General features: G+C 42.3%; 1 protein-coding gene and 2 pseudogenes across 4 annotated transcripts in view; 2 read left to right on the plus strand and 1 right to left on the minus strand.

The window, feature by feature from the left end:
* HERC2 (HECT and RLD domain containing E3 ubiquitin protein ligase 2) overlaps nt 1-27,976 on the minus strand; it is a 205,901-nt gene that overhangs the window by 160,468 nt on the left and 17,457 nt on the right. For all 4 annotated transcript variants that reach the window (XR_010339213.1, XM_064367822.1, XM_064367824.1 and 1 more), the window contains exons 3-5: nt 20,455-20,569; nt 8,451-8,585; nt 4,318-4,537 (exon numbers count right to left, since the gene is read on the minus strand). Coding sequence is in view for 3 of the 4 variants with exons in the window: in XM_064367822.1 (XP_064223892.1) it covers nt 4,318-4,537; nt 8,451-8,585; nt 20,455-20,569 (470 nt within the window). In the remaining variant the exon portion in view is untranslated. The remainder of the gene's footprint in view (nt 1-4,317; nt 4,538-8,450; nt 8,586-20,454; nt 20,570-27,976) is intronic.
* On the plus strand, nt 14,621-16,251 carry LOC105722663 (zinc finger and BTB domain-containing protein 14-like; annotated as a pseudogene).
* LOC135271065 (small integral membrane protein 30-like) lies at nt 17,674-17,843 on the plus strand (annotated as a pseudogene).

A 27,976-nucleotide genomic window follows, 5' to 3' on the forward strand; every position in this document is an offset into this window, starting at 1 on the left:
CCAAGGCAGGAGAATCGCTTGAACCCGGGTGGCAGAGGTTGCAGTGAGCTAAGATTGCACCACTGCACTCTAGCCTAGGCAACAGAGTGAGACTCCCTCTCCAAAAAAAAAATTTAGGAACTATCACTACATATTCATCAGATTGACTAAAATTAAAAAGTGACAATACTAAATACTGATGAAGATAGAGAAAACCTGAGTCACTCATACATGGCAGGTGAGAATGTAAAATGGTACTGCAACTCTGAAAGAAAGGTATAGCAATTTCCTTTTTTTTTTTTTTTTTTGAGACAGAGTTTCACTCTTGTTACCCTGGCTGGAGTGCAATGGCGCGATCTCGGCTCACCGCAACCTCTGCCTCCTGGGTTCAGGCAATTCTCCTGCCTCAGCCTCCTGAGTAGCTGGGATTACAGGCACGTGCCACCATGCCCAGCTAATTTTTTGTATTTTTAGTAGAGACGGGGTTTCATCGTGTTGACCAGGATGGTCTCGATCTCTTGACCTCGTGATCCACCCGCCTCGGCCTCCCAAAGTGCTGGGATTACAGGCGTGAGCCACCACGCCCGGCCGAGACATCTTGCTCTGTCACTCAGGCTGGAGTGCAGTGGTGCCATCTGGGCTCACTACAACCTCGGCCTCCTGGGTTGAAGCAATTCTCCTGCCTCAGCCTCCCAAGTAGCTGGGATTACAGGCTCCTGCCACCATGTCCGGCTAAGTTTTTGTAAAGACAGGGTTTCCCCATGTTGGTCAGGCTGGTCTCGACCTCATGTGATCCACCCGCCTCGCCCTCCCAAAGTGCTGGGATTACAGGCGTGAGCCGCCGCACCTGGCCAGAAATTTCTTTTACTAGTGTCCTTTACATTTATGTATAGACCTAATCATAAGACTCAGTAATTGTACTCATGGACATGAATACCAGAGAAATAAAATTTACATTCACATAAAAACCTATACTTAAATATTCATAGTAGCTTGATTTGTAATGCCCCAAAACTAGAAAAAACTGAGGTCTGTTTCGGTCCATCCATCCCATGGAATACTACTCAGTCTGGGCATAGTGGCTCACTCCTGTTAATCCCAGCACTTTGGAAGGCCGAGGTGAGTGGATCACTTTAAGTCAGGAGTTTGAGACCAGCCTGGCCAACATGTCAAAACCCCACCTCTACTAAAAATACAAAAATTAGCCGGACGTGGTGGTGCGCGCCTACGGTCCCAGCTACTTGGGAGGCTGAGGCAGAAGAATCGCTTGAACCTGGGAGGTGGAAGGTGCAGTGACCCAAGATCATGTCACTACACTACAGCCTGGCCTGGGTGACAAAGCAAGACACTGTCTCAAGAAAAAAAAAAAAAAAAAAAAAAACTATTCAACAATGATACACGCAATGAATGACCCCTTGGGAAAATCTCAAGAGAATTATGCTGAATGAACAGTCAATTGTGCTTCAGGCCAGGAGTTCAAGACAAGCCTGGAAAACACGGCAAGACCCTAGACTCTACAAATACAATTAATGAGGTGTGGTGTCGTGCATCTGTGGTCCTAGCTACTCAGGAAGCTGATGTGAGAGGACTGCTTGAGCCCAGGAGTTTGAGGCTGCAGTGAGTTCTGATTATATCACTGCACACCAGCCTGGGCATCAGGGTGAGACCCTGACTCCAAAAATTACAATAGTAACAATAAAAAATTAAAAAGCCAATGTCAAAAAATCATGTAATAGACACAGAGAACAGAAGAGTGGTTGCCAGCAGTGAAGGCGGGGAGGGAAGACCTGAATATGGGTGCAAAGGGCTCTTGTTCATGTGTCCTGACTGCAGTAGTGGTCTCGGCAAATCCAAACGTGAAAAAATTGCAAAGAAATACACACTTTATTAAGAGCATGTAGAACTGGGGAAACCTGAATAAGACAGGCACACTATCAAAGTTAACACCCTAGTTGTGATGACTGTGTTCTAGTTTGCCAGTAGCCATCACTGAGGGCAACAGGACGAACAGTAAAAGAATCACTATAGCATTTCTTACACCTGTATGTGAATCCACAGTTATCTCAAAAAAACGGTAATTTTTTCTATTTTAGGAATTCTTCCACTTAGTGAAAAATATATTCTAATTAATCCATCAGCCCTACGTCATCACAAAGGAAACTGCACAGAGAAATATCAGCTGGGCTCTCAGCCAGTTCTGCAGCTGAGGGGATTCAGTTTGATTCAACAAACACACAACAGTTCTTGGAGAATCTTAGCACCTACCACCCACCCATACATAACACTCTGACTCATGACCATCACAGCTGGTCAGGAAGGAAAGAGAGAACCATGTACTGCTATTACCAAAAGGGTAGGAATCTCATCTGTTACTTGGTTTCATTTACTCTAAAACTATTTTTAAAAATACGACATGTATAGTAGTCCCTTGGTATCGACAAGAGATTAGTGCCAGGCCTGCCCCACCCTGGCTCCATACCAAAACCCTAGGATGCTCAAGACCCTGGTATAAAATCGTGTAGTATTTGCATAACCTAAGCACACTCTCGCTATACTTTAAATCATCTCAGCCAGGCACAGTGGCTCACAGCTATAATCCCAGCACTTTGCGAGGCTAAGGTGGGAGGTTCATTTGAGCCCAGGAGTTCAAGACCAGCCCAGGCAACATGGCAAAACCTCATCTATACAAATTTAAAAAAAAAAATGGCCAGGTATGTTGGCTCATGCTTGTAATCCCAGCACTTTGGGAGGCCAAGGCAGGCAGATCACTTGCGGCCAGGAGTTCGAGACCAGCCTGGACAACACAGTGAGACCCAAACTCTACAAAAATACAAAAATTAGCAAGTAGTCCCAGCTACTTGGGAGAATAACTTGAGCCCAAGAGGTCAAGGCTGCAGTGAGCCATGATAGGCCCAGTGCACTCCAGCCTGGCAAACAGTAAAATCCCCATGTCAAAACAAACAAACAAAATCATCTCTAGATGACTGTAACACCTAATACAAGGTGAACGCTCTGTAATTAGTTGTTAAACTGTATTGGTTTTTTTTTTCATTGTAGTGTTGTTTTTTATTGCTTTTCTTCCATTATTTTTGATCCACAGTTGGTTGAATCTGTGGACATGAAACCCACAGATACAGACAGCCAACTATAACGTGATTTCAACTATCTTTAAATATAAGGAAACAAAAAAGGAAAACAAACAAAAAAATAAAAACATAAGGAAACTGACTACAAGTAGCACTCCTATCTCGGGAGAGCAAGAGGACGGGGGTTCTGCTCCTGCTTCTTTCTGCCTCCTGTGTGTTCTGTGTGCTCTCCAGGGAGCCATCATCACTATCACAGTCAAATAAAGCCAACACTCTTCACTACACAAAATCTAAGTTCCATCTGGAAATCTTGTAGTTTAACCTACTGAGGACAAAGTCTGATAGACACCTTCATTTTGGAAAAGTACAATTTTACACAAGCCTTAAACATTCTAGTGGCTGTTAGCAAAGAGAGGAAATTTGTGATATATTAAACAGGCATCATCAAATTAAAACTTATATGCCCAAAAGCATCTCTTGTAGTAAAAGAATAAGAAAATCACATTAGGAAAGAAAAACATGAAGCATCTAAACCAGTCAGACATTAAACGTTACAATCTATCTCCTACCCAGGAGCAAAGCAAAATAAAAAGTATACAATGTTCAGAACTCATTTTCAAATTTATACTTGAGCTGATCTAAAGCTTTGGCTGGCTTCCACAGTTACTGACATAAAATAAAAGGTCTTTAATGATACAGAGCCAGGCACAGTATTGCCTGCCTGAAATTCCAGTACCCCAAGAGGTGGAAGCAGGAAGATTGCTTGAGGCCAGGAGCAAGACCCCATCTACACACACACACACACACACACACACACACACACACACACACACACAAAATTATTTTTAATTAGCTAGGCATGGTGGCATGTGACTGTAGTCCCAGCTACTCAGGTGGCTGAGGTTGGAGGATCACTAGAGCCCCAGAGTTCAAGTTCACAATGAGTTATAATTATAGCACTGCACCCCAGCCTGGGTGACAAAGCAAGACTCTGTCTCTCAAAAAGAAAAAAAAGAAAAAAAAATTTAATAAAATAATGACACAGATTACATAGTATGGTCTGTTACTATATAAGCAAGTTGGCAAATCCATTCTCCAGATTATACAAAAGACACAAAAAGGGAAAGCAAGAATAAGGTCAGAAGGTGAAGACAGACACTATATTAAAAACCTTAATTAACCCTTCTGAAACAAAACAGTCTGAATTTCATATTTACCTGGCATCAGGAGTCTATCTTCCCTTTATTATTACCTTTTTTTGTCCACAGGAGGCAGAGAAATGCTGCTGCTTTTCCACTTAACTTTGACATTCTCCTGAAAAACGGTTCTATTCAAGGCAATGAAATAGCGCTCCAAGATCACCAGCCTCTGCTTGAGTCGCAGGGCCGAGAGGGTGGTTGTAGCTGACTGGACGGCCAGGGCCTGCTGCTCTTTAACCAGCACAGAAAGACACTCCTTTAGTTCATTCACATCTACAAAACAAGACAAGAAAACATCTCACCTGTGGACAATGTGGTCGCAGTTTGTTGTACTGTTGAGAAAATGAATGATGATGACAGGTAGTACTCGAATCCATGATTTGTGGCAAAAACGGCTTTAACCAGTTTACACATATAAGCTCAAACAATCTTCACACCAAGCACTGTTGAGCAGTACTGTACATCCATTTTATGGATGAAGAAACTGAGGGACCAAATGGTGAAGCAACGTGTCGGAGGCCACACAGGAGTGCAGCACATGACAGAGACCCCTCTGAGCCACTGCATCATACTGCCTCTCCAGAAACATCACGTGCAAGCTGTGGGCCAGGCCTGTTGGCTCACGCCTGTAATCCTAGCACTTTGGGAGGCTGAGCCGGGTGGATTACTTGAGGTCAGGAATTCAAAACCAGCCTGGCCAACATGGCGAAACCCCGTCTCTACTAAAAAAACACAAAATCAAAAATTAGCAGGGCGTGGTAGTGCACATCTGTAATTCCAGCTACTTAGGAGGCTGAGGCAGAGAAATCGTTTAAACTCGGGAGGCGGAGGTTGCAGTGAGCCGAGATCAAGCCACTGCACTCCAGCCCGATGACAAATCAAGACTTCATCTCAAAAAAAAAAAAAAAAAGAACAAAGATTCTCTACTGTTCATCTTTGGCTGGGCGCAGTGGCTCACACCTGTAAGCCCAGAACTTTGGGAGGTCAAGGCGGGCAGATCACCTGAGGTCGGGAGTTCGAGACCAGTCTGACCAACATGGAGAAAACCCGTTTCTACTAAAAATACAAAATTAGCCGGGTGTGGTGGCACATGCCTATAATCCAGCTACTCAGGAGGCTGAGGCAGGAGAATCACTTGAACCCAAGAGGCGGAGGTTGCAGTGAGCCGAGATCAAGCCATTGCACTCTAGCCTGGGCGATGAGCAAAACTCCATGTCAAAAAAAAAAGAGAAAAAGAAAATATCCATACTAAGAAGTGTTTTTTAAGTAGCTAGAAGGCAATCACATGAGTGAAAATAATTCAAAGTATTCTGGTCTTTCAATTAAGCATATTTCTACCTCAGAGTACAGTTCATTATCGCTGAATCATAAGTCACCTTCCACCAATCCCCTGTAAGAGCACAGCTCCCAGGGGTGGGGTGAGGTCTGGGCTCTGCCGTGCTTGCCTCTCTGATGCTTATTAGCCTGGAGACCAGCAACCACCATCCTCACAGCCCTGGATCCTGACAGGTAATACCAACACCCCTGCTGGCCGTCTGCCCTTAGGTAGAAGACATCAGTTTCTGGCTACTCATTACCTGGATATGCTCTCCACGGGATGGGAGGAACCTTAGAAGGCATTAGGGGGACAATCTCATTTCTCCCTGGAAAGGCACAGCATGGCACACCGTACCCGGTACCAGCAGTAAGATGTGAGACCTGGAGCTTTGCAGCTCAAAGCTAGTAGTTACGTAAAACTCAATTAAGAACACTGAATTGCACACTGGGCTCAAGATGGAGAAGTGAAAGATTTATAGGTAAAGCAGCGCCTTGCCTTCTCAGGGCACCCCCGCCAAACCACCCTTCGGGCAAGGAGGCTGGCCCAGCACTGAGAAGCACCTAACCCCTTAAAAGACAAGAGCACCTTCACAGAGACAGCTCTGTCAAGCACGCAGCCCTGAGAGGAATTTCTTCCAGAAATCAGGTCTAAGGAAAAGCTTTAGCCTTCCTGAAGAGTGACTGTGTTTTCCACTTTTAAATAATACATCTTCCTTCTGCTTGGCTGCAGAGCCTGGAAACAAGCGCAAAGCTCCAAGAGGGCAGCGATGCCCTTGAGCACCCACGTGCCCCTCTCCCTGACATCCTCCTGCTTATTCCCCTCCAATCCTGACTGCCCAGTCCATCAGTCATGTACACTTTAAAACTAGTGAGTGAGAAAATAAACAAACCATGGACACCACTGGGGAGTCAAGTCCTACCCCTGCCTCACAGGAACCAGGGGCCTGAGGCAAAGTGGGAGGCCTAGACTTCGACTCAAGCCAGCAGCGATGAGATGAAGCACGCCCTATCCCCGCCAGAGCAGGGTCACGGAAAGATTTAATCACTTACACAGAAGATTTAAGTAAGACCTGGAGTTGCCTGACATAACATATTCTACTGAGAAAGTGATTCATCATACCAAGTACCAGGAAGATCTAAAACCAAATTTTAAAAAATAATCTATTACAGGCCGGACGCAGTGGCTCATGCCTGCAATCCCAGCACTTTGGGAGGCTGAGGTATGCAGATCACGCTGCAAGAATGTAAAACAGTGTAGCCATTGTGGCACACAGTTTACTGGTTCCTCAAAAAGTCACATCTACACCAGCAGAGTGGGGAAAATTAAAAATTAAAAAATTAAATAAAAAGTCACATCTAGTGCCAGGTGCGGTGGCTCACACCTGTAATCTCAGCAACTCAGGAGTCTGAGGCAGGTAGAGTGCTTGAAGCCAGGAGCGTAAGACCAGCCTGGACAACACAGCGAGAATCTGTCTCTAAAAAAATTTCTTTAATTAGTCAAGCATGGTGTCATGTACCTATAGTCCTAGCTCCTTGGGAGGCTGAGGCAAGAAGATCACTTGAGCCCAGGAGTTCAAGGCTGCAGTGGACTATGATTACATCACTGCATTCCAGCCTGCGCTACACAGTGAGACCCAGTCTTAAAAATAATAATAAAAAGTAAGTTAAACATAAAACTACCACATTATTAACCAATTCCACTCCTAGGTATAGACACAAAGCATTATAAGCAGAGACTCAACACACTTGTAAGCCAATATTCATAGCAGCATTACTCACAACAGTCAAGAGGTGAAAGCAACCTGAGTGCCCACTGATTAATGGACAAAACGTGGCATACGGATACAATGGACTACTATTTAACCTTTAAGATAAAGACAATTTTGACACATGCAGATGAACCCCAAAGACCTAAGAAGTTCAATAAGTCAGTCATAAAAGGACAATGATTATAGGATTCCCCTTATAGGACATACCTTGAGTAGTCAGATTCTGAGGCAAAAGCAGAAAGGTGGCTGCTCGTGGCAGCAAGGAGTTAGTGTTTCACGGATACAGAGCAAAAAGTCAGACGGATGGAGGTGAGGGGTGGGCAACAATGTGAATGTACTTAATGCCACTGAGCTGTACACTTAAAAATGGTTAAAACAGGCCGGGCGCAGTGGCTCACGCCTATAATCTCAGCACTTTGGGAGGACGAGACGGGTGGATCACGAGGTCAAGAGATCGAGACCATCCTGGTCAACGAAGTGAACCCTGTCTCTACTAAAAATACAAAAATTAGCTGGGCATGGTGGCGTGTGCCTGTAGTCCCAGCTACTCGAGAAGCTGAGGCAGGAGAATTGCTTGAACCCAGGAGGCGGAGGTTGCGGTGAGCCGAGATCGCGCCATTGCACTCCAGCCTGGGTAACAAGAGCGAAACTCGGTCTCAAAAAAAAAAAAAGATTAAAACAGTAAAATCGGGGTATTTTTGGTTTTTTAGTTTTGTTTTGTTTTGTTTGAGACGGAGTCTCGCTGCCTCCCAGGTTCCAGCGATTCTCCTGCCTCAGCTTACAGGCGTCCACCACCATGCCCATCTAACTTTTGCATTTTTAGTAGAGACGGGCTTTCACCATATGGGCCAGGCTGGTCTTGAACTCCTGTATGCTTGTAATCTGCCTCAGCCTCTCAAAGTGCTGGGATTACAGGCACGAGCCACTGCACCCGGCCAAAACAGTAAGCTTTACGGTATGTATATTTTACCACAATGTTTAAAACTTTTTAATTATATTTTTTTAAATTGTTACCAAAAAAATACTAATAATCCATCCAAGTTATTTAGAAAAGGAGTGTTAGATAAAGCTTTCGAAATTGTCAAAACTCAGAAGATTACCTGGTTGCTTGCCCCATACCCAGCTCTCCAGAATTGATTTGGCCCTATATACAGGTGCAGGCGTTTCTTCTTCATCTTTTTTCTCTTTGTCGTTCAGATCTTCTTTCTTTGCTCCACTTTGTTCAACACTATCATCTGTAGAATTAAAAATTTTTAAATCTATAACTGCTTTTCAAAATGCCATACCATTTGTCAGTCTTTGCAAATGTCTCTCCCCGAAATGCAAAGTTACAACACACATCATTAACTGAATGTTTGACAACTTAAAAAATAAAATACATTGGCCGGGCGCGGTGGCTCAAGCCTGTAATCCCAGCACTTTGGGAGGCCGAGGCAGGTGGATCACGAGGTCAAGAGATCGAGACCATCCTGGTCAACACGGTGAAACCCCGTCTCTACTAATACAAAAAATTAGCTGGGCACGGTGGCGCGTGCCTGTAATCCCAGCTACTCAGGAGGCTGAGGCAGGAGAATTGCCTGAACCCAGGAGGCGGAGGTTACAGTGAGCCGAGATCGCGCCATTGCACTCCAGCGTGGGTAACGAGCGAAACTCCGTCTCAAAAAAAAATAAAATAAAATACATCAATCATACCTGTAACAGATCAAGTATAATTTTAATAAAGAAACCAATATATCAAATTATTTAAAGCATGGCTTCCAAAATGATATTCCATCAACTTCCTACCAGATTTCACAACCGAGAAACTCAGTCTTTGATAGTTACCTACTTCAATCTCACATCAATTGCTTTTATCCAGGGAGTCCCAATGCTTGTGTATCCATGGGAAATGGGAGGGTGCAGAACAGGAGTTCAATTCAAAAATCTTTTAAATCTTTATGATGCCCTACTCCACTGCCAAGTGAGAACCACTGCTATGCAGGGGCACTGCCACTTATGGCATAATTCAAAAGCACTGGGACACAAAGGAAAAGCTGAGAAAAATGACTTCAGGCCACCGACAATGAAAAGTTTCAGTCAAAAACAACTGTCATAAAACTCCTTACATAATAAGCAAACAGAAGAGAGAACTAACCTTAACTTTGAAGTGTAAATGCATCCTACCATAGAAGGCTGTTACTAAATAACTGTCCAAACCATGCAACCAGAAAAACGTATCTAAATCTGTGAAAGACATTATATCCCATCCAGATTACAAATAATGAGTATCTAAAAAACTCTAAGGAAACAGTTCCTCTGTTTACAACACTTGTGACACCAAATGTATGGATTTCTGCATCAAGCAATTCTCCAGTTCTCTGCAATACCTAGCTATGTGTCCAACAATGCAATTCAATTCTGAAACTACCTAGAATTGGCACAGACCCCACAGGTTAGTAGCAGGACAGAAAAGTTACAATGCTGGAAAAAACCCAAAGAACTAATGGTTGAAAACTTCCTAAGTTGAGCAATGACATTAACCCTGGCAGTTCAAAGAATCTGCGCAAAGCCCAAACAAGATAAATCCAAAGGAAGCCATGACTAGGCACATCGTAATCAACTGCTAATCAGCAAGGACAAAACCTTTTGAAAGGTGCCACAGAAAGTGGATACAGAAGAATGTGGTGTGCGGCCTGAAATTAAGGCTGTTTGTGCTGCCTGACATCAGTATAATCAAGGAGGCTTCAAACAGCCTAACCACAAGGTCTCCTCCGAGCTCTGCTCCCATGGATAAGGTCTCAAAGCCAAACAATCCTCCTCATCACGGAGACCGGCCACCATCCTGCTCGTCCGTGCCGGCCCAGAGTAATTCAAACAAGCCAATCACATCTTTCCACAGGAACCAAGGTCATCTCACCCTCCTGTTAGTAAAAAAGTTACCTCTCACAGCCCCCGTGTGGCATGTGGTGTCCCCCCACCCGGGTTGTGAGCATCTGTGACTGCTATTTCATCTGTCCAGTGCTAGCGTCCTGTGTTCAGCCAACCCATATCCCTAGGGCAGGAATCTTCTAGGGTTATAAACACAACAGAGCTTTAACTGACCTTTCCTTGGCTATTTTACTGGTTCTATGATACAGCTTTTTCTGTGCAAAAAATCTGAACAGAAACTGCACAGAGGATACAAGAGTGGCAAAGAAGAACATGAAAAGATATTCAGCATTGTTAGCCATTATGGAAATGCAAATTAAAATCACAACGAACTCCCACTAGACTTGTTAGAATGACCAAACTAAAAAACACTGATAACACCAAGTCTGACAAAGGCAAGTACAACAGAAACATCACAGATTGCCAGTGGGAATGCAAACTAAAACTGCCACTTCGGAAAACAGTTCAGCACATGACCCAGCTTTCAACTACTAGGTCTTTATCCAAGGGAAATGGAAAAAACTGTATTCACACAAAATCTGTACAGAAATGCTCATAGCAGGATTACAACTGTGAAAACAAGACAGAAACAAGCACAAGGTCCTACAACAGCAGAATGCATAAACACAATGCAGTGCATTGAAATGATGGAACACTATTCAGCAACAGAAAGAACACAAATAAACCTCAAAGATACAATTAGGAGTAAATGAAGATGGTTTCAAACGTTACATAAAATACGGTTCCACTCACATGGCATTCTCAGGAAGAATACCCTATACTGGAGAACGTGTGATAAAAAGGAGCAGCACAAGGGAGCCTTTCGGGAGATGAAATTTCTCCATCCTGATGATGGTGACAGTTACGTGAATCTATAGAGGTCAATATTTATTAAACTGGATACCACAATGGAATAAATCTTATATGATAGCTTTTTCAAATTTAAAAATGGGCTGGGCCTGATGGCTCGTGCCTGTAATCCCATCACTTTGAGAGGCCAAGGTGGGCAGATCACCTGAGGTCAGGAGTCTGAGACCAGCATGACCAACATGGAGAAACCCCATCTCTACCAAAAATACAAAATTAGCCAGGCGTTGTGGCTCATGCCTGTAATCCCAGCTATTCAGGAGGCTGAGGCAGAAGAATCACTTGAACCTGGAAGGCAGAGGTTGCGGTGAGCCGATCACCAAGTGAGACTTTATCAAAAAGAGAGAGAGAGAGCAAGAGAGAAAGGGGGGGAGGAGGGAGGGAGGGAGCAAAGAAAAGAAGGGGAGAGAAGGGGAGGGGAGGGAAGGGGAGGGGAGGGAGGAGAGGGAGGTGAGGGGAGGGGAGATAGCTAGGTCCAGGGAGGACAGCTGGAATACTCTGGTGGAATCATGTCAGAGCAGGGAGCTGGGTCTAGAGGGCTGGAGTAGGGTGTGGCCCCACTCCAGGAAGGAACTAGGAATGCATCCTGAGTGAAGCAAGAGCAGAGTCCTGTCCTGCAACAGATGAGCATTTATCCTGATCTGAGAAACTAAATGCAAATTTAATAAGTATCACTTAGCCTCTTATTTCCTTAACAATATGGAAAATGAGAAAACAAAGAATTCAGAAGTTTGAGACATGAAATACATTTAATTCAGAAATCATACACAGAAAGGTAGGAAATTAATGGGGGAAAAAAACAAGCAGCTAATGGAAAGTGAAAATAGGCCAGGCAAGGTGCTCATGCCTATAATCCCAGCGCTTTGGGAGGCTGAGACAGGCAGATCACTTAAGGTCAGGAGTTTGAGACCAGTCTGGCCAACATGGTGAAACCCCATCTATACTAAAAATACAAAAATTAGCCCAGCGTGGTAGCAGGCACCTGTAATTCCAGCAACTCGGGAGGCTGAGGCAGGAGAACTGCTTGAACCCAGGACCTGGAGGTTGCAGTGAGCCAGGATGTCACCACTGAACTCCAGCCTGTGCAACAGAGCAAGATTCTGTCTCAAAAAAAGAAAGGGAAAATAACCTAACATGTACTCTGCAAAGCATCTGGGCCAACAACAGTACATTACCCTTTTAAATCTTTACAAACAACCTTGACGGAGGCAGACTTTGTTGTTACCAGTTTACCAAGGTAGAATACAGAGTAGAACCCAGAACTGGGTCACAGAATACAGAGCAGAACCCAGCCAGGAACACAGCTCAGGTGAGAACACAGGGGCTGGCTCTAAATGCCACACTCTGCCCTATGTGTGCGTGGTCACTCACCACAGCCTAGGGGCCAAACCCAGCCCACAGCCTGTTTGTGTATGATGTGAAAGCAAAGAAAGTATTTCACATTTTTTTTTTTTTTTTTGAGACATAGAGTCTTGGCTCACCACAACCTCCACCACCCAGGTTTAAGCGATTCTCGATTCTCCTGCCTCAGCCTCCCAAGTAGCTGGGATTACAAGCGTGTACCACCATGCTCAGATAATTTTTTCTTTTTAGTAGAGATGAGGGTTTCACCATGTTGGTCAGGCAGTTCTTGAACTCCTGGCCTCAGGTGACCCACCTGCCTCAGCCTCCCAAAGTGCTGAGATTACAGCTGTGAGCCATCACACCCAGCCATAGTATTTACATATTTTTAAATAATTGAAAAATGATCGCCAGGCACGGTGGCTCACACCTGTAATCCCAGTACTTTGGGAGGCCAAGGCAGGCAGATCACAAGGTCAAGAGATCAAGACCATCCTGGCCAACATGGTGAAACCCCGTCTCTACTAAAAAATACAAAAATTAGCTGGGCATAGTGGCATCCGCCTGTAGTCCCAGCTACTCGGGAGGCTGAGGCAGGAGAATTGCTTGAACCCAGGAGGCGGAGGTTGCAGTGAGCCGAGATTGCACCACTGCACTCCAGCCTGGTGACAGAGCAAGACGTCTCAAAAAAAAAAAAAGAATAACAGTGTTTTCTGGCTTGTAAACATTCTGTGAACCTCATCTTTTGGTGTCCATAAATAAAGGTCACAAAATGAACATCCCCCTGCACAGTGATTCCCATCTGTGGCTACTTTCGCACTACAGTTGCAAGGTCCCATGACTATGACAGAGACCAGACGGTGCACTAAGAGCTTAAAATATTTACTAGCTGGCCCTTTAGACAAAGCATGCCACCCCTGCCCTACATCTGGCCATAAATTTTACAAATAAAAAGAACGCAAGATTCTTAATTTTAAACTCGGTACACTGGAACACTGGTTATATCCCTTCTTCAAGATGAAAAGCTTCAAAGTCACCAGGAAGCAGACAAGAACCCTCGCTTAGTACACCTCAAGTGCTATTCTCAGAGGCATAAATTAGAACACTTTACAACAGCAAAAGCAGGATGAAGTCACTAGAGGCCATGAAAACAACCAAGAATTAGCACCACCAGCTCAAAGACCACGCCACATTAGCTTCAGTATTTGTCTACTCTTCTTTTCACTACTGTAGGGTTCAAGGTATACAGAGAGAAAACAGGACAAACACTGCCCAAACACACTACTTATAGTATGCTGGAGAGAAGGGGAAGGGTGACCTCCCCTTGGCCGGGTGTGGTGGCTCACACCTGTAATCCCAGCACTTACAGAGACCGATGCGGGAGGATCATGTGAACCCAGGAGTTCAAGACCAGCCTGGCCAACATAGCAAAACCCCGTCTTTACTATAAATATAAAATTAGGCCAGGCACAGTAGCTCACATCTGTAATCCTAGCACTTTGGGAGGCCAAGGTGGGAGGATCACTTAAGGTCAGGCATTCGAGACCATCCTGGCCAACATGGTGATACCTCATCTCTACTAAAAATATAAAAATTAGCCACGAGTGGTGGTGGGCGCCTGTAATGCCAGCTTCTTGGGAGGCTGAGGCAGAATGAGCCAAGATCACCCCACTGCACTCCAACCTGGGCAGCAAAGTGGGACCCCGTTTCAAAAAATAAAATAAAATATACACAGTGTTAAAAGTGGAATCTGGGGCTGGGCACGGTGGCTCGCGTCTATAATCCCAGCAGTTTGGGAGGCTGAGGTGGGCAGACCATGAGGTCAGGAGTTCAAGACCAGCCTCGCCAACATAGTGAAACCCCATCTCTACTAAAAATACAAAAATTAGCCAGGCATGGTGGCAGGCACCTGTGGTCCCAGCTATTTGGGAAGCCGAGGCAGGAGAATTGCTTGAACCCAGGAGGTGGAGGTTGCAGTGAAGCGAGATTCCCGCACCGCACTCCAGCCTGGTTGACACACAAAAAAATGGAATTTGGGCGACCCTGGAGGGAAAGGCCCAGATTAACCCTTTCTCTGCTCGCCTACTTAGAGGCCTGGTCGAGTTCTGTGCCTGTGCAAGCCAGCGGCATGCCTTCCCCTCAGCCCACATCGCGCATGCACTGGAGGAGGGCTGCTACCATCAGGGATGTGCATGATTCCCCAACCCCGCCCCCTCCCCAAACTCCAAAAAAAAATCCAAAACACACTGCCACCCACTGTGCCCCCGTGCCCCGAGTCCATCCCGTCCCGGCCTGCGTTTGTTAGCAAGCGCGGGGAATCCACAGCAGTGTCTGTGGCTGTGCCAGGCTGCAGGTCTGGCGTGCTCCTGATCAGAGTTACTCTAATCTGAAGATTTTGGTGTTTAAGGCATTAAGATAAAAGCCTGAGTTGTTCATTGAGTTTTTCATCAGTATGTCTAAAACCATTAAATATAATGACGATGATCATAAAACTCTGTTTCTGAAAACACTAAATGAACAATGCCTGGAAGGAGAATTTTGTGATATTGCTATTGTGGTTGAGGATGTGAAATTCAGAGCACATAGATGTGTTCTTGACACCTGCAGCACCTACTTTAAAAAGCTTTTCAAGAAGTTTGAGGTTGATAGTTCTTCAGTCATAGAAATAGATTTCCTTCGTTCTGATATATTCGAAGAGGTCCTGAACTACATGTACACAGCAAAGATTTCTGTGAAAAAGGAAGATGTTAACTTAATGATGTCATCAGGTCAGATTCTTGGTATCCGATTTTTGGATAAACTGCGTTCTCAAAAGCGTGATGTGTCCAGTCCCGATGAAAACAATGGTCAGTTCAAAAGTAAGTATTGTCTCAAAATAAATCGCCCCATTGGTGATGCTGCTGACACCCAGGATGATGATGTAGAGGTAATCGGAGATCAGGATGACAGTCCTTCTGATGACAAAGTAGAAGACACCCCCCCCCAAGTCAGGAGGATGGCAAGTCACCCACCACAACGCTCAGGGTTCAGGAAGCGATCTTGAAAGAGCTGGGGAGTGAGGAAGTTCGGAAGGTCAATTGCTAAGGCCAGGAAGTAGAATCTATGGAGACCCCAGAATCAAAAGACTTGGGGTCCCAGACCCCTCAAGCCTTAACATTTAACGATGGGATGAGTGATGTGAAAGATGAACAGACACCAGGCTGGATAACGGCCGCCAGTGACATGAAGTTTGAGTATTTGCTTTATGGTCACCATCAGGAGCAGATTGCCTGCCAGGCATGTGGGAAGACGTTTTCTGATGAAAGCAGATTGAGGAAGCATGAGAAACTCCACACGGCAGACAGACCGTTTGTTTGTGAAATATGCACAAAAGGTTTCACCACACAGGCCCACCTGAAAGAACACCTAAAAATCCACACAGGCTATAAGCCCTATAGCTGTGAGGTGTGTGGAAAATCATTTATCCGCGCCCCAGACTTAAAGAAGCACCAGAGAGTTCACAGTAATGAAAGACCATTTGCGTGCCACATGTGTGACAAAGCCTTCAAACATAAGGTTTACCTCAAGGATCATGAAAGAAGACACAGAGGGGAAAAGCCTTTTGTGTGTGGCTCCTGCCCCAAGGCATTTGCCAAGGCATCTGATCTGAAGAGGCATGAGAACAATATGCACGGTGAAAGGAAGCAGGTTACCCCCAGTGCCATCCAGAGCGAGACAGAACAGTTGCAGGCGGCAGCAATGGCTGCAGAAGCAGAGCAGCAGCTGGAAACGATAGGCTGTAGCTAGAGGCAATGGGACAGGGACACTTTGCCTGGGAAGCGGAGACTGAGATGACGTGGATCGTAATGAATGCCAGTTACTATATTTTTGTGGAAATGTATGGAACATTGTACTCACTGGACTTCAGGCAGTGCTTGGTTAGGTGTTTTTAAGACTTTTCAAGGAAATGATGTTCCTCGGTTCTGACCAAACCGTTTCACTGTCCTGTCTGGTGTCTAGTATTAATGTTGCCAGTAAGCGCCCCCTCCCTCTTTTTTATGATTTTAATTTGAGAACTCCTATGTCCAGTTTAGAAGTAAGAGACTTCCATTTTTTATTTCTCTACACTCACCACCCTAGTGGGTGCCCTGCACAGAATAATACTTAGGTAAATTGATTTCCTAATCATCATAATTCTATGTGACTTATGGTCAAAAGAGCAGTTTTAATAACTTAATAAAGTACGTCAGATAGACGCAGAAAATTGGTGAGTGGTTGACCAATAACACCGCGCAAATATAAAAACAAGTTCTGGGAATGCAGAATGGCCTTAGATTTATATTTGGTTTGTTAATTTTATATCACTGTCTTTCACTGTTTTTGTGGACAAATAATGGTTGCTTTGCTGGAGTGTTTATTCCTCGATTTTGATTGCCCTGTACCTACCCCAAGAAGCTATAGTCACACGTCCTGAAGGCCGAGCAAACCCACCAGGATGGTGGGGGGTCTTGGGACCAAGCTCTTAGGTTCCTTTTATTTGGGGCAGTGCCACTGTGCACCAGCTGGGATTTGTGAGTGGACCCGTGGTAAGAAGAGTAGAAAAGGCTCTCAGAGATAAGGTTTTATATGTGTAACAATCCCAAGATTTCCTAGATTAAAATATTTCTTAGTTGAAAAAAAAATGGAATTTGGTATGTGTAAATCTATCTATATTCTCTAATAATAAAAAGCACACATCATGCCACACTAAAAATGAAAACATTTACTAAATGCCAAAAAACAACTCCCTAAAAATCCCAATCATTTGGGATCTACAGAAGAACAATCATGATCTGCTTTCTAACCACGATTTTTAAAAGAACAAAGGACAAAAAATTTCATCAAATGCAATGAATAAAACATATACTTTGGATTTTTCATGTACTTAGCTTTTCTTAGAGTATCTTTTAGAACTAAGGTTTCACAGAAAACACTTTGGGAAACATTTTAATTAATTAACAAATACTGGAGGGCTAGGAGGAAGAGGCTAAAACTTTTTAAAATACACAGAATGAATTACTGACACGTGGAAAAAAAAAAAAGGATGCTGATTCCTGACATGGAAGGCATTGTCATATGGACACTCTTAGCCTCAGCATCCAGAGGTCTAGAAAAGGAAAATTTCAAGTCAGATAGAATTCTATATATACCATTTTTTTTGGAAACTTTAGCCCTCAGGACCCCAAAATCATGACCTCAGTTTCAACACAATTGTCCTTAGTCACTGCTTCTGGTGCTGCCCGTTGTCTAAACAGAAGTCTTGATGCAACTGCTCTCTCGTTAAAGGTGTGGTTCTCAGTATCACAGGTATTTGCGCCTGCTTGAGGGTATATGCATGAAAGAAAAATGAACTGATGTGACTTTGAAGAGCCTAATGAATGAAACCTCACCCTGAAAACCTTTGTGCTATTGGAGCTCAAACCTAAGCTTCAGTGTCTGAAAGTTTCCAAGAATCAGTTAAGTAGGGGAGTTTTACATTCTTTGTTTCCATGAAATGGGAACAAATTGATACATATATGGGGAAAATATGTTTTGTTTGGTACAAATGATGCACTGAAAAATGCAGCATGTAATTTTTATTTGCTGGTTAGAAAGGAAGTCAAAGAAGTAAGATGACTGAAATTTACAGAATATTTCATAGTTTTAGAATTCTCAAAGCATGTGAAACAGGAAAAAGAAGCTTTGCCCAGAATCCTAGGATATCACCAAGATTCAGTTGTAATCACTGCCTCCTGAACCAGAGTCTGTTCTCTGTATTTTTATTAGACTTTTCTTTTGTTATCTCCCAAGTTAATATTGTATTTAGATATCAAACAGCCAAAAAAGGAAACTTCTATCTCTGGGGAAAAAAAAAAATTCAGAAAAATGTATTCAGTGTATCTAATACTGAAATAGAGAAAAGACTTAATGTAAAAAAAAAAAAAAAACCACTATAGACATTGACATGGAAAAGAGATTCAATGTTAGAAGAAACGTTATATTAACTGAGTAATAGCCTCCTGATGAGAAGTGTTATATTAAACATAAACCCATTATGTTGTTAAAAAAAAAAGGATGAAAATCAAAAATACTATGCAGAGTGAAAGACGACACACACAGCAGAGCCTGCCTACATGATTCCATTTATGGAGTTCTAAAACAGGCACAATTAGCCAATGCTGGAGGAAGATCAGGCCAGCTGTTGCCTCTGGGAAGAAGGGGCAGGACACAAGAGAAGTTTCTAAGCAAGAGTCATGATAAAGATGTGGGTTACACAGGTTACATTTATCAAAATTGTGAAAGGTAAACTCAAAAACAAATGCATTTCATTATACATAAATTTTACCTGAAAGTCAAAATATAAAGCTGAACTGGAATTACTGACATACTTGAGTGTCTAAGGAACTAGGTGAGACAGTGGATGGACAAGATGTGGAGCCAAACGCAGTGGCAGAACACGGGGGTGGGTCTGCAGCCACTCACTGCACACGTCTTTCAGCTAATGTGTGTGTGTTAATATTTTCAAACAAATATTTTTAAAAAAGGGTAACTCTGCTTGACATTGAAACTGAAAAGGGAGACTAATACTTTTTCCCATGGACTTTTGTTTGTTTTTGTTTTTGAGATGGAGTCTCACTCTGTCGCCCAGGCTGGAGTGCAGCGGCATAATCTCGGCTCACTGCAACCTCCACCTCCTGGGTTCAAGCAATTCTCCTGTCTCAGCCTCCCAAGTACTTGGGATTACAGGCATCCACCACCATGCCTGGCTAATTTTTGTATTTTTAGTAGAGATGGGGTTTCACCATATTGGCCAGGCTGGTCTTTAACTCCCAACCTCAAATCATCTGCCCACCTCAGCCTCCCACATTGCTGAGATTATATGCATGATCCACTACAGCCAGCCCCCATGTATTTTCAAGTGGACACTATCCCAATTCATTCCACAAAAGAAGAAGAAATAGTGTCTTCAGTCTAACACTCTCCCAACTGAGCTATTTCAGCTTAGAAGAAATACTTTCTAAGGTAGTAGCTTTATCCATGTTGTTGACTCTCAAGTAGGTGGACCAACAAACTTCAACAATGGGTCTCAAGCAAGGCTTTTCAGATTCACCAAGCTTAGGGTATATACAAGCACCCATTTTTTTAAAAAAAACCTCAATAGTGATTCTGACACATAGCCACAGTTATGAACAACCTAATGATTATCTTATTGATCTCTCAAAACTACAAGCCAGGCTGGGCGCTGTGGTTCATGCTTGTAATCCCAGTACTCTGGGAGGTCAAAGCGGGTGGGTCATGAGGTCAAGAGATCGAGACCATCCTGGCCAATGTGGTAAAACCCCATCTCTACTAAAAATACAAAAATTAGCTGGGCGTGGTAGCATGCACCTGTAGTCCCAGCTACTTGGGAGGCTGAGGCAAGAGAATCGCTTGAACCCGGGAGGTAGAGGTTGCAGTGAGCCAAGATCACGCCTCTGCACTCCAGCCTGGATGACAGAGCAAGACTCCATCTCAAGGAAAAAAAAAAAAAAACTACAAGTCTAAATAAGATTGTTCACTGGCATTTCCTTGCAGGCCAAAGGCTTCCAAAATGTGTGTAATACACTCCCAAAGGAAAGGCATACAGGAAAAATGTCAGAAATAATTATTTTCATGGAATCTTATAATAATCAGTATTTAGTTAGCCAAGACAAGATCTGTCTCAAAACTTAAATACCAACCAGTTCCTATAAGCTGCACGCTAGACACTAAAGAACACCACAAATGCAGCAAGATGGTTTTGCAATAAAAATGCCTTCAATTCACATAAAACAATAAAATCCAGGCAGCTTGTATTAACTACCATTTTAGACAACAATCTCCAAAGTAAAAAGCAAAACTTCAAAGAGGTAAGCTCGAAGTTCCTGTACCTATAGCACATTACAAAACTTCTGTAAAATGCATTTTATAATGGTCTTTACAAAATAAAAAACACTAGTTAAAGGCCCTTACCTTTTCTAGTAGGGAGCTCTCCATTCTGGGTTGATTCTGTTCCAGTGTATACAATTTCTCCATCTTTAACCATTTCATTCCACAAACCACAGAGTCCATCTCTCGTGAAAGCAAGCTGGCAATGATAAACAAGATAAGCTTACGGAGTGCTCACACTCACATTGCAATTTTTCAAGAATGATATGAAAAAAACTCAATCCCCCTTATGTATTCAATCATTCATTAATAAAATCAATGATTTAGTAAATTAGTGACTTAACCATTTTACATTTAATGAAAATCATCCAGGAAATGTAAATGAAAATAATAATAGTGTAAATACTATGCTACCTCTCGTGTAACATACAAAAAAAAAAAAAAAACGTGGCCAGGCACAGTGGCTCATGTCTGTAATCCGAGCACTTTGGGAGGCCGAGGCAGGAGGATCACGAGGTCAGGAGATCAAGACCATCCCGGCCAACATGGTGAAACCCTGTCTCTAATAAATAAATAAATAGACAAACAAAAATACAAAAAATAAAAATACAAAGAATTAGCCAGGTGTGGTGGCACATGCCTGTAATTCCAGTTACTCAGGAGGCTAAGGCAGGAGAATAGCTTGAACCCAGGAGGCGGAGGTTTCAGTGAGCTGAGATTGCGTCACTGCAGCCCAGCCTGGGCAACAGAGCGAGACTCCATCTCAAAAAAATAAATAAAAAAATAAGATTTTAAGTGTAAAAGAGAGGGGAAAAATCAAAGAAATTTTGAAAAACAACTTGGACTGGAAATCTATGAACTTTACTTTTTTTTTTTTTCAAACAGAGTCTTACCTTGTCACCAGGCTGGAGTGCAGTGGCACAATCTTAGCTCACCACAACCTCCACGTCCCGGGTTCAAGTGATTCTCTTGCCTTAGCCTCCCAAGTAGCTGTAACTACAGGTGCACTACCACGTCCAGCTGATTTTTGTATTTTTAGTAGAGACAGGGTTTCACCATGTTGGCCAGGATGGTCTCAATCTCTTGACCTTGTGATCCACTCACCTTGGCCTCCGGTGAGTCACCACACCCAGCCTAAACTTTACTTTTGAATATATTTACTTACTCTGTTTTTGGAAAGGACTAGAATCAATGGCAATCTGACAGCAAGTATCCAGATACTGGTCTCTGAGTACCATTTACCACTAAAAGAAACCAGGGCTCTTAGGCAAAATAGGTAGATTCAAGGGCCAGGGCAGACAAAGATAAGCCTGGAATATCTTGTTTCCTCAAAGAAAAAGCTGTTCAAGGCCTCGTGTGGAGGCTCACGCCTGTAATCCTAGGATTATGGGAGGTCGAGGTGGCAGATCACTTGAGGTCAGGAGTTTGAGATCAGCCTGGCCAACATCGCAAAACTCCGTCTTTACTAAAAATACAAAAATTAGTTGGGCATGGTGGCAGATGCCTGTAACCCCAGCTACTCAGTAGGCTGAGGCAGGAGAATAGCTTGAACTCAGGAGGCGAAAGTTGCAGTGAGCCGAGATTGTGCACTGTACTCCAGCCACGATAACAAGAGCGAGACTTCATCTCAAAAAAAAAAAAAAAAGCTATTGAAAGACTGATAAAGACTCCCGGCCAAATTTAAAATAATTATAACAACTGTGAATATCAAAATGAAAACCACCTTTGCTCATCAGCATTTGTTAGTCAGAAAAGCTTTTCCCAGAACAGGAAAAGACAGCATTTCAGACATGGGGGAAGGCATCCATTCTGAAAACTGCATATGCAACAGAAGCCCTCTTGTCTGGCAAAAAAAAAAAAAAAAGGCATTTTTAATTAAAGGAGATCAATATGTTCGCCCATTTTTTTTTTTTAACTTCTGTAGATACAGACTAGTTGTATGTACGCATGGGTTACATGAGCTATTTTCATACATGCATACTATGCGTAATCATCACATCAGAGTAAATGAAGTACTCAATACCTAAAGTATTTATCCTTTGTGTTACAATCCAATTATACTTTATTTTTAAATGGACAATAAATTGACTGTAGTCACCCTGTTATGCTGTCAAGTACTAGATTTTTATACATTCTATTTAACTCTATTTTTATGCCCATTAACTATCCGCACTTCCTGCCCACTATTTTTCCCAGTCTCTGATAATCATCATCCTACTCTATTTCCATGAGTTCAATTACTTTCATTTGCTTAGCTCCTACAAATAAATGAGAACATCCAAAGTTCGTTTTTCTGGGCCTGGCTCATGATATTCTGTACCTGACTTAACACAATGACCTCCAGTTCTATCCCTGTTGTTGCAAACGACAGTATTCCATTCTTTTTTATGGTTGAATAGTACTCCACTGCGTATATATACCACTTTTCTTTATGCATTCATCTGCTGGGGGACACTGAGGCTGCTTCCAAATCCTGGCTATTGTGAATACTGCTGCAATCAACATGGGAGAACAGATGTTTCTTCAACATACTGATATTCTTTCCTCTGGGTATATACCTACCAGTGGGATTGCTGGATCATATAATAGTCCTATTTTTAGTTTTTGGAGGAACCTCCAAACTGTTCTCCCTATGGCTGTGCTAATTTATATTTCCACCAACAACGTACAAGGGTTCCCTTTTCCCCACATGATGGCCAGCATTTGTTCTCGTCTTCTGGATATAGGCCATTTTAATTAGGGGGAGATCTCATTATCATTTTGATTTGCCCGCAATCATGTGGAGCACCTGTTCATACTGCCTGTTTGCCATTTATCTTTTGAGAAATGTCTATTCAAATCTTTCGCCAATTTTTATTGGATTATTAGATTTTTTCCTATAGAGTTGCTTGAGCTGCTTATATTAATACCTTGACAGATGGGTAGCTTGCAAATATTTCCTCCCTTTCTGTGGGTTGTCTCTTCATTTTGTTGGTTCTTTTCTTTGCTGTGCAGAAGCCTTTTAACTTGAGGTGAACCCATTTGTCCATCTTAGCTTTCATTGCCTGTGTGTATGAGGTATTACTCAAGAAAACATTACACAGTGCAATGTCCTGGAGAGTTTCCTCAGTGTTTCTTTTTTTTAGCACTTTCATAGTCTGAAGTCCTAGGTTTAAGTCTTTAATCTATTTTGATGCGATTTTTGTATATGGTGAGAGATAGGGGTCTAGTTTCATTTTTCTGCATATGGATATCCCATTTTCCCAGCACCATTTAGCAGTGAGACTATCCTTTCCCTAATGTATGCTCTGGGCACCTCTGTCAAAAATAAATTCACTGTAGATGTATGAATCTATTTCTGGGTTCTCTATTCTGTTCTATTGGTCCATGTGTCTGCTTTTATACCAGTGCCATGCTATTTTGCTTATGATACCTTTGTAGTAAAATCTGCACTTGATCTAAGCCAAAAGAGACCACGAAGTGATTGTAGTATAATTTTAAGTCAAGTAATGCAATTTCTCCAGTTTTGTTTTTAGCTCAGGATGGCTTTGGCTATTATGTCTCTTTTGTGATTCTATATAAAATTCAGGATTTTTTTCTACTTCTGTGAAGAATGGCGTTGGTATTTTCATAGGGATTACACTGAATCTGTAGATTGCTTTGGGTAGCACAGACATTTTAACAATATAAATTCTTCCAATCCATGAATATGGCGTATTTCTTCCATTTTTTTGCATGTCTTCAATTTCCTGTATCAACATTTTACAGTTCTTATAGTAGAGATCTTCCACTTCTTAAGCTTATTCCTAGATATTTTGCTTTTACTTTAATTGTAGCTATCATAAACGGGATTTTTTTTTATTTTTCATATTGCTCACTGTTGATGTATAGAAATGCTACTGATTTGGCTGGGTGAGGTGGTTGACACCTATAATCCCAGCACTTTGGGAGGCCAAGGCGGGCAGATCACCTGAGGTCAGGAGTTCAAAACTAGTCTGACCAATCTGGTGAAACCTCCTCTCTACTAAAAATACAAAAATTAGCCAGGTGTGGTGGCAGATGCCTATAATCCCAGCTACTCAAGCAGTTGAGGCAAGATCATCACTTGAACCTGGGAGGCAGAGGTTGCAGTGAGCCGAGATCGAGCCACTGCAATCCAGCCTGGGGGACAGAGCGAGACTCCATCTCAAACTACTGATATTCTTATGTTAATTTAGTATCCTGCAATTTTACTGAAATTATCAGTTCTAATGATTTTTTGGAGTTTTTAGGTTTTTCCAAATAATCATCTGCAAACAAGGATAATTTGGCTTCTTCATTTACAATTTGGGTACCCTTTATTTTTTTTTTCTGAGATAGAGTCTTGCTCTGTAGCCCAGGCTGGAATACAGTGGCACAATCTCGGCTCACTGCAACCTCCACCTCCAGGCTTCAAGTGATTCCCCTGCCTCAGCCTTCCACGTAGCTGAGACAACAGGCAGCCGTCATCATGCCCAGCTAATTTTTTGTATTTTTCGTAGAGACAGGGTATCACCATGTTGGCCAAGTTGGTCTCAAATTCCTGAACTCAAGTGATCCATTTATCTCAGTCTCCCAAAGTGCTGGGATTACAGATGTGAGCCACTGCACCTGGCCTTTAGTTCTCTCTCTTATCTAGCTACTCTAGCTAGGACTTCCAGTATTACATTGAAAAACAGTGGTGACAGTGGGCATCCTTGTCTGTTTCAGATCTCAGAGGAAAGGCTTTCAGTTTTTCACCTTTCAGTATGATACTGTGTGTCTGTCATATATGGCTTTTATTATGTTAACCTATGTTCCTTCTATAACCAGTTTTTTAAGGGTTTTTATCATAAAAGGATGTTGAATTTTATCGAATGCCTTTTCAGCATGAATTTAAATGATCGTATGGTTTTTAACCTTCATTCTACTGATATGATGTATTTAACTGGTTGATTTGGATGTGGTGAACCATCCTTGCGTCCCTGGAATAAACCCCACTTTGGTCATGATGAATGATCTTTTTAATGTGTTGTCGAATTTGGTTTGCTAGTATTTTGTTGCATATTTTTGCATCAATATTCATCAGGGATACTGGTCTGTTTTCTTTTTTTTTGATGTCTTCATCTGGTTTTGGTATCAGGGTAATACTGGCCTTGTAGAATAAGTCTAGAAGTATTCCTTCCTTCTTTATTTTTCAGAATAGTTTCAGTAGGATCAGTAATAGTTGTTCTCTAAATGTTTGGTAAAACTCAGCAGTGAAGCCACTGGGTCCTGGGCTTTTCTTTGCTGGAAGACTTTTTATTATTATAGTTTCAATCTCATTACCTGTTATTCATACATTCAAGTCCTGGATTTCTTCACGGTTCAATCTTGGAAGGCTGTATGTGCCTGCAAAATTACCCTTTTTTTTTTTTTTTTTTGATTCAGAGTCTCACTCTGTCACCCAGGCTGCAGTGCAGTAACACAATCTCAGCTCACTGCAACCTCCGCCTCCCAGGCTCAAGTGATTCTTGTGCCTCAGCCTCCCACACAGCTGGAATTACAGGCACACACCACCACGTCTGGCTAATTTTTGTATTTTTAGTAGAGATGAAGTTTCACCACGTTGGCCAGACTGGTCTCGAACTCCTGACCTCAAGTGATCCACCCGCCTCAGCCTCCCAAAGTGCCGGGATCATGAGCCATGACACCTGACCTGAAAACTTACCCATTTCTTCCAGGTTTTCCAATTTATTGGCATATGATTGTTCATAAAATCTAATGATCCTTTGAATTTCTGCACTATCAGATGTAATGTCTACTTTTTCATCTCTGATTTTATTTATTTGGGTCTTCTCTCTTTTTCTCTTAGTCTGCCTGAAGGTTCATCAATTTCATTTATCTTCTAAAAAAACCAACTTACCGTTTCATTTGTCTTTTCAATTATTTTCTTCATTTCAATTTCTTCATTTTATTTCTGCTCTGATCTTTATTATTTCTATCCTTCTAATTTGGGGTTTGGTTAGCTCTTGCTTTTCTAGTTCTCCAAGATGTATCATTAGGTTATTTATTTGAAGTTTTTCTACTTTTTCGATGCAGGCACTTCTAAATTTTCCTCTTAGTACTGCTTTCACTGTATTCAACAGGTTTCGTATACTGTGTTTCCACTACCATTTGTTTCAAGAAACTGTTTAATTTCATTCTTAATTTCTTCATTGACCTGCTGGTCATTCAGGAGCATACTGTTTAATTCCCATGTGTTTGTGGAGTTTCCAAAATTCCTCATTATTGATTTCTAGTTATAGTCCACTGTGATCAAATACTCAACATAATTTTTTAACTTTTATATGGCAAAAGATAGAAATCTAGCTTCATTCTTCTGCATATAGATATCTAGTTTTCCCAGCACCATTTATTGAAGAGACTGTCTTTCCCCCAGTGTATGTGCTTGGTACCTTTGCCAAAAATGAGTTCACTGGGCCAGATGCAGTGGCTCAAGCCTGTAATCCCAGCACTTTGGGAGGCCGAGGAGGGTGGATCACGAGGTCAAGAGATCGAGACCATCCTGGTCAACATGGTGAAACCCTGTCTCTACTAATACAAAAAATTAGCTGGGCATGGTGGTGCGTGCCTGTAGTCCCAGCTACTCAAGAGGCTGAGGCAGGAGAATTGCCTGAACCCAGGAGGCAGAGGTTGCGGTGAGCCGAGATCACGCCATTGCACTCCAGCCTGGGTAACGAGCGAAACTCCGTCTCAAAAAAAAAAAAAAAAACGAGTTCACTGTAGGTGTGTGGATTTGTTTTGGTTTATTTGTGTTTTTATGCCAGTACTATGCTGTTTTGGTTAGTATAGCTCTGCTGTATAATTTGAAGTCAGGTAATCTGATTCCTCTAGTTTGTTTCTTTTTAATTAGGATAGCATTAGCTTTTTTGGGTTTTTTGTAGTTCAATATAAATTTCAGTATTTCTTTTTCTCTTTCTGTGAAGAATGTCATTGGTATTTTGCTAGGGATTGCAATGAATCTGTAGATTGCTTTGAGTAGTATGGACATTTTAACAGTATAGATTCTTCTAATCCATGAACATGAAATATTTTTCCTTTTTTTGTGTGTCCTCTTTCTTTCATCAGTGTTTTGGAGTTTTCATTACAGAGATCTTTGTAATGATCTTTGATTACTTCCTACATATTTAATTTCATGTGTGCCTTCTGTAAATGACATTACTCTTTTCTTTTTCATACTGTTCACTGTTAGCACATAGAAATGCTACGGAAATGCTACTGATTTTTGTATGTTGATTTTGTATCCTGCCAGTTGCACTGAATTTATCAGTTCTAATCATTTTCTTGTGGAGTCTTTAGGTTTTTCCAAATATAAGATCATATCATCTGCAAACAAGGATAATTGGACTTATTCCTTTCCAATGCGGATGCCCTTTATTTTTTTCTCATCTGACTGCTCTAGCAAGAACTTCCAGTGACATGTTGAATAACAGTGGTCACACGGAGCATCCTTGTCATGTTCCAGATCTTAGAGGAATGGCTTTCAGTTTTTCACCATTCAGTATGATACTAGCTGTGGGTCATATAGGGCTTTTATTATGTTGAAGTATATTTCTTCCATAACCAGTTTTAGAGTTTTTATCATGAA

This window comes from Aotus nancymaae, unplaced genomic scaffold (assembly GCF_030222135.1).
Source record: "Aotus nancymaae isolate 86718 unplaced genomic scaffold, 86718_ANA_hifiasm-v0.15.2.pri h1tg000075l, whole genome shotgun sequence".
Taxonomy (NCBI): domain Eukaryota; kingdom Metazoa; phylum Chordata; class Mammalia; order Primates; family Aotidae; genus Aotus; species Aotus nancymaae.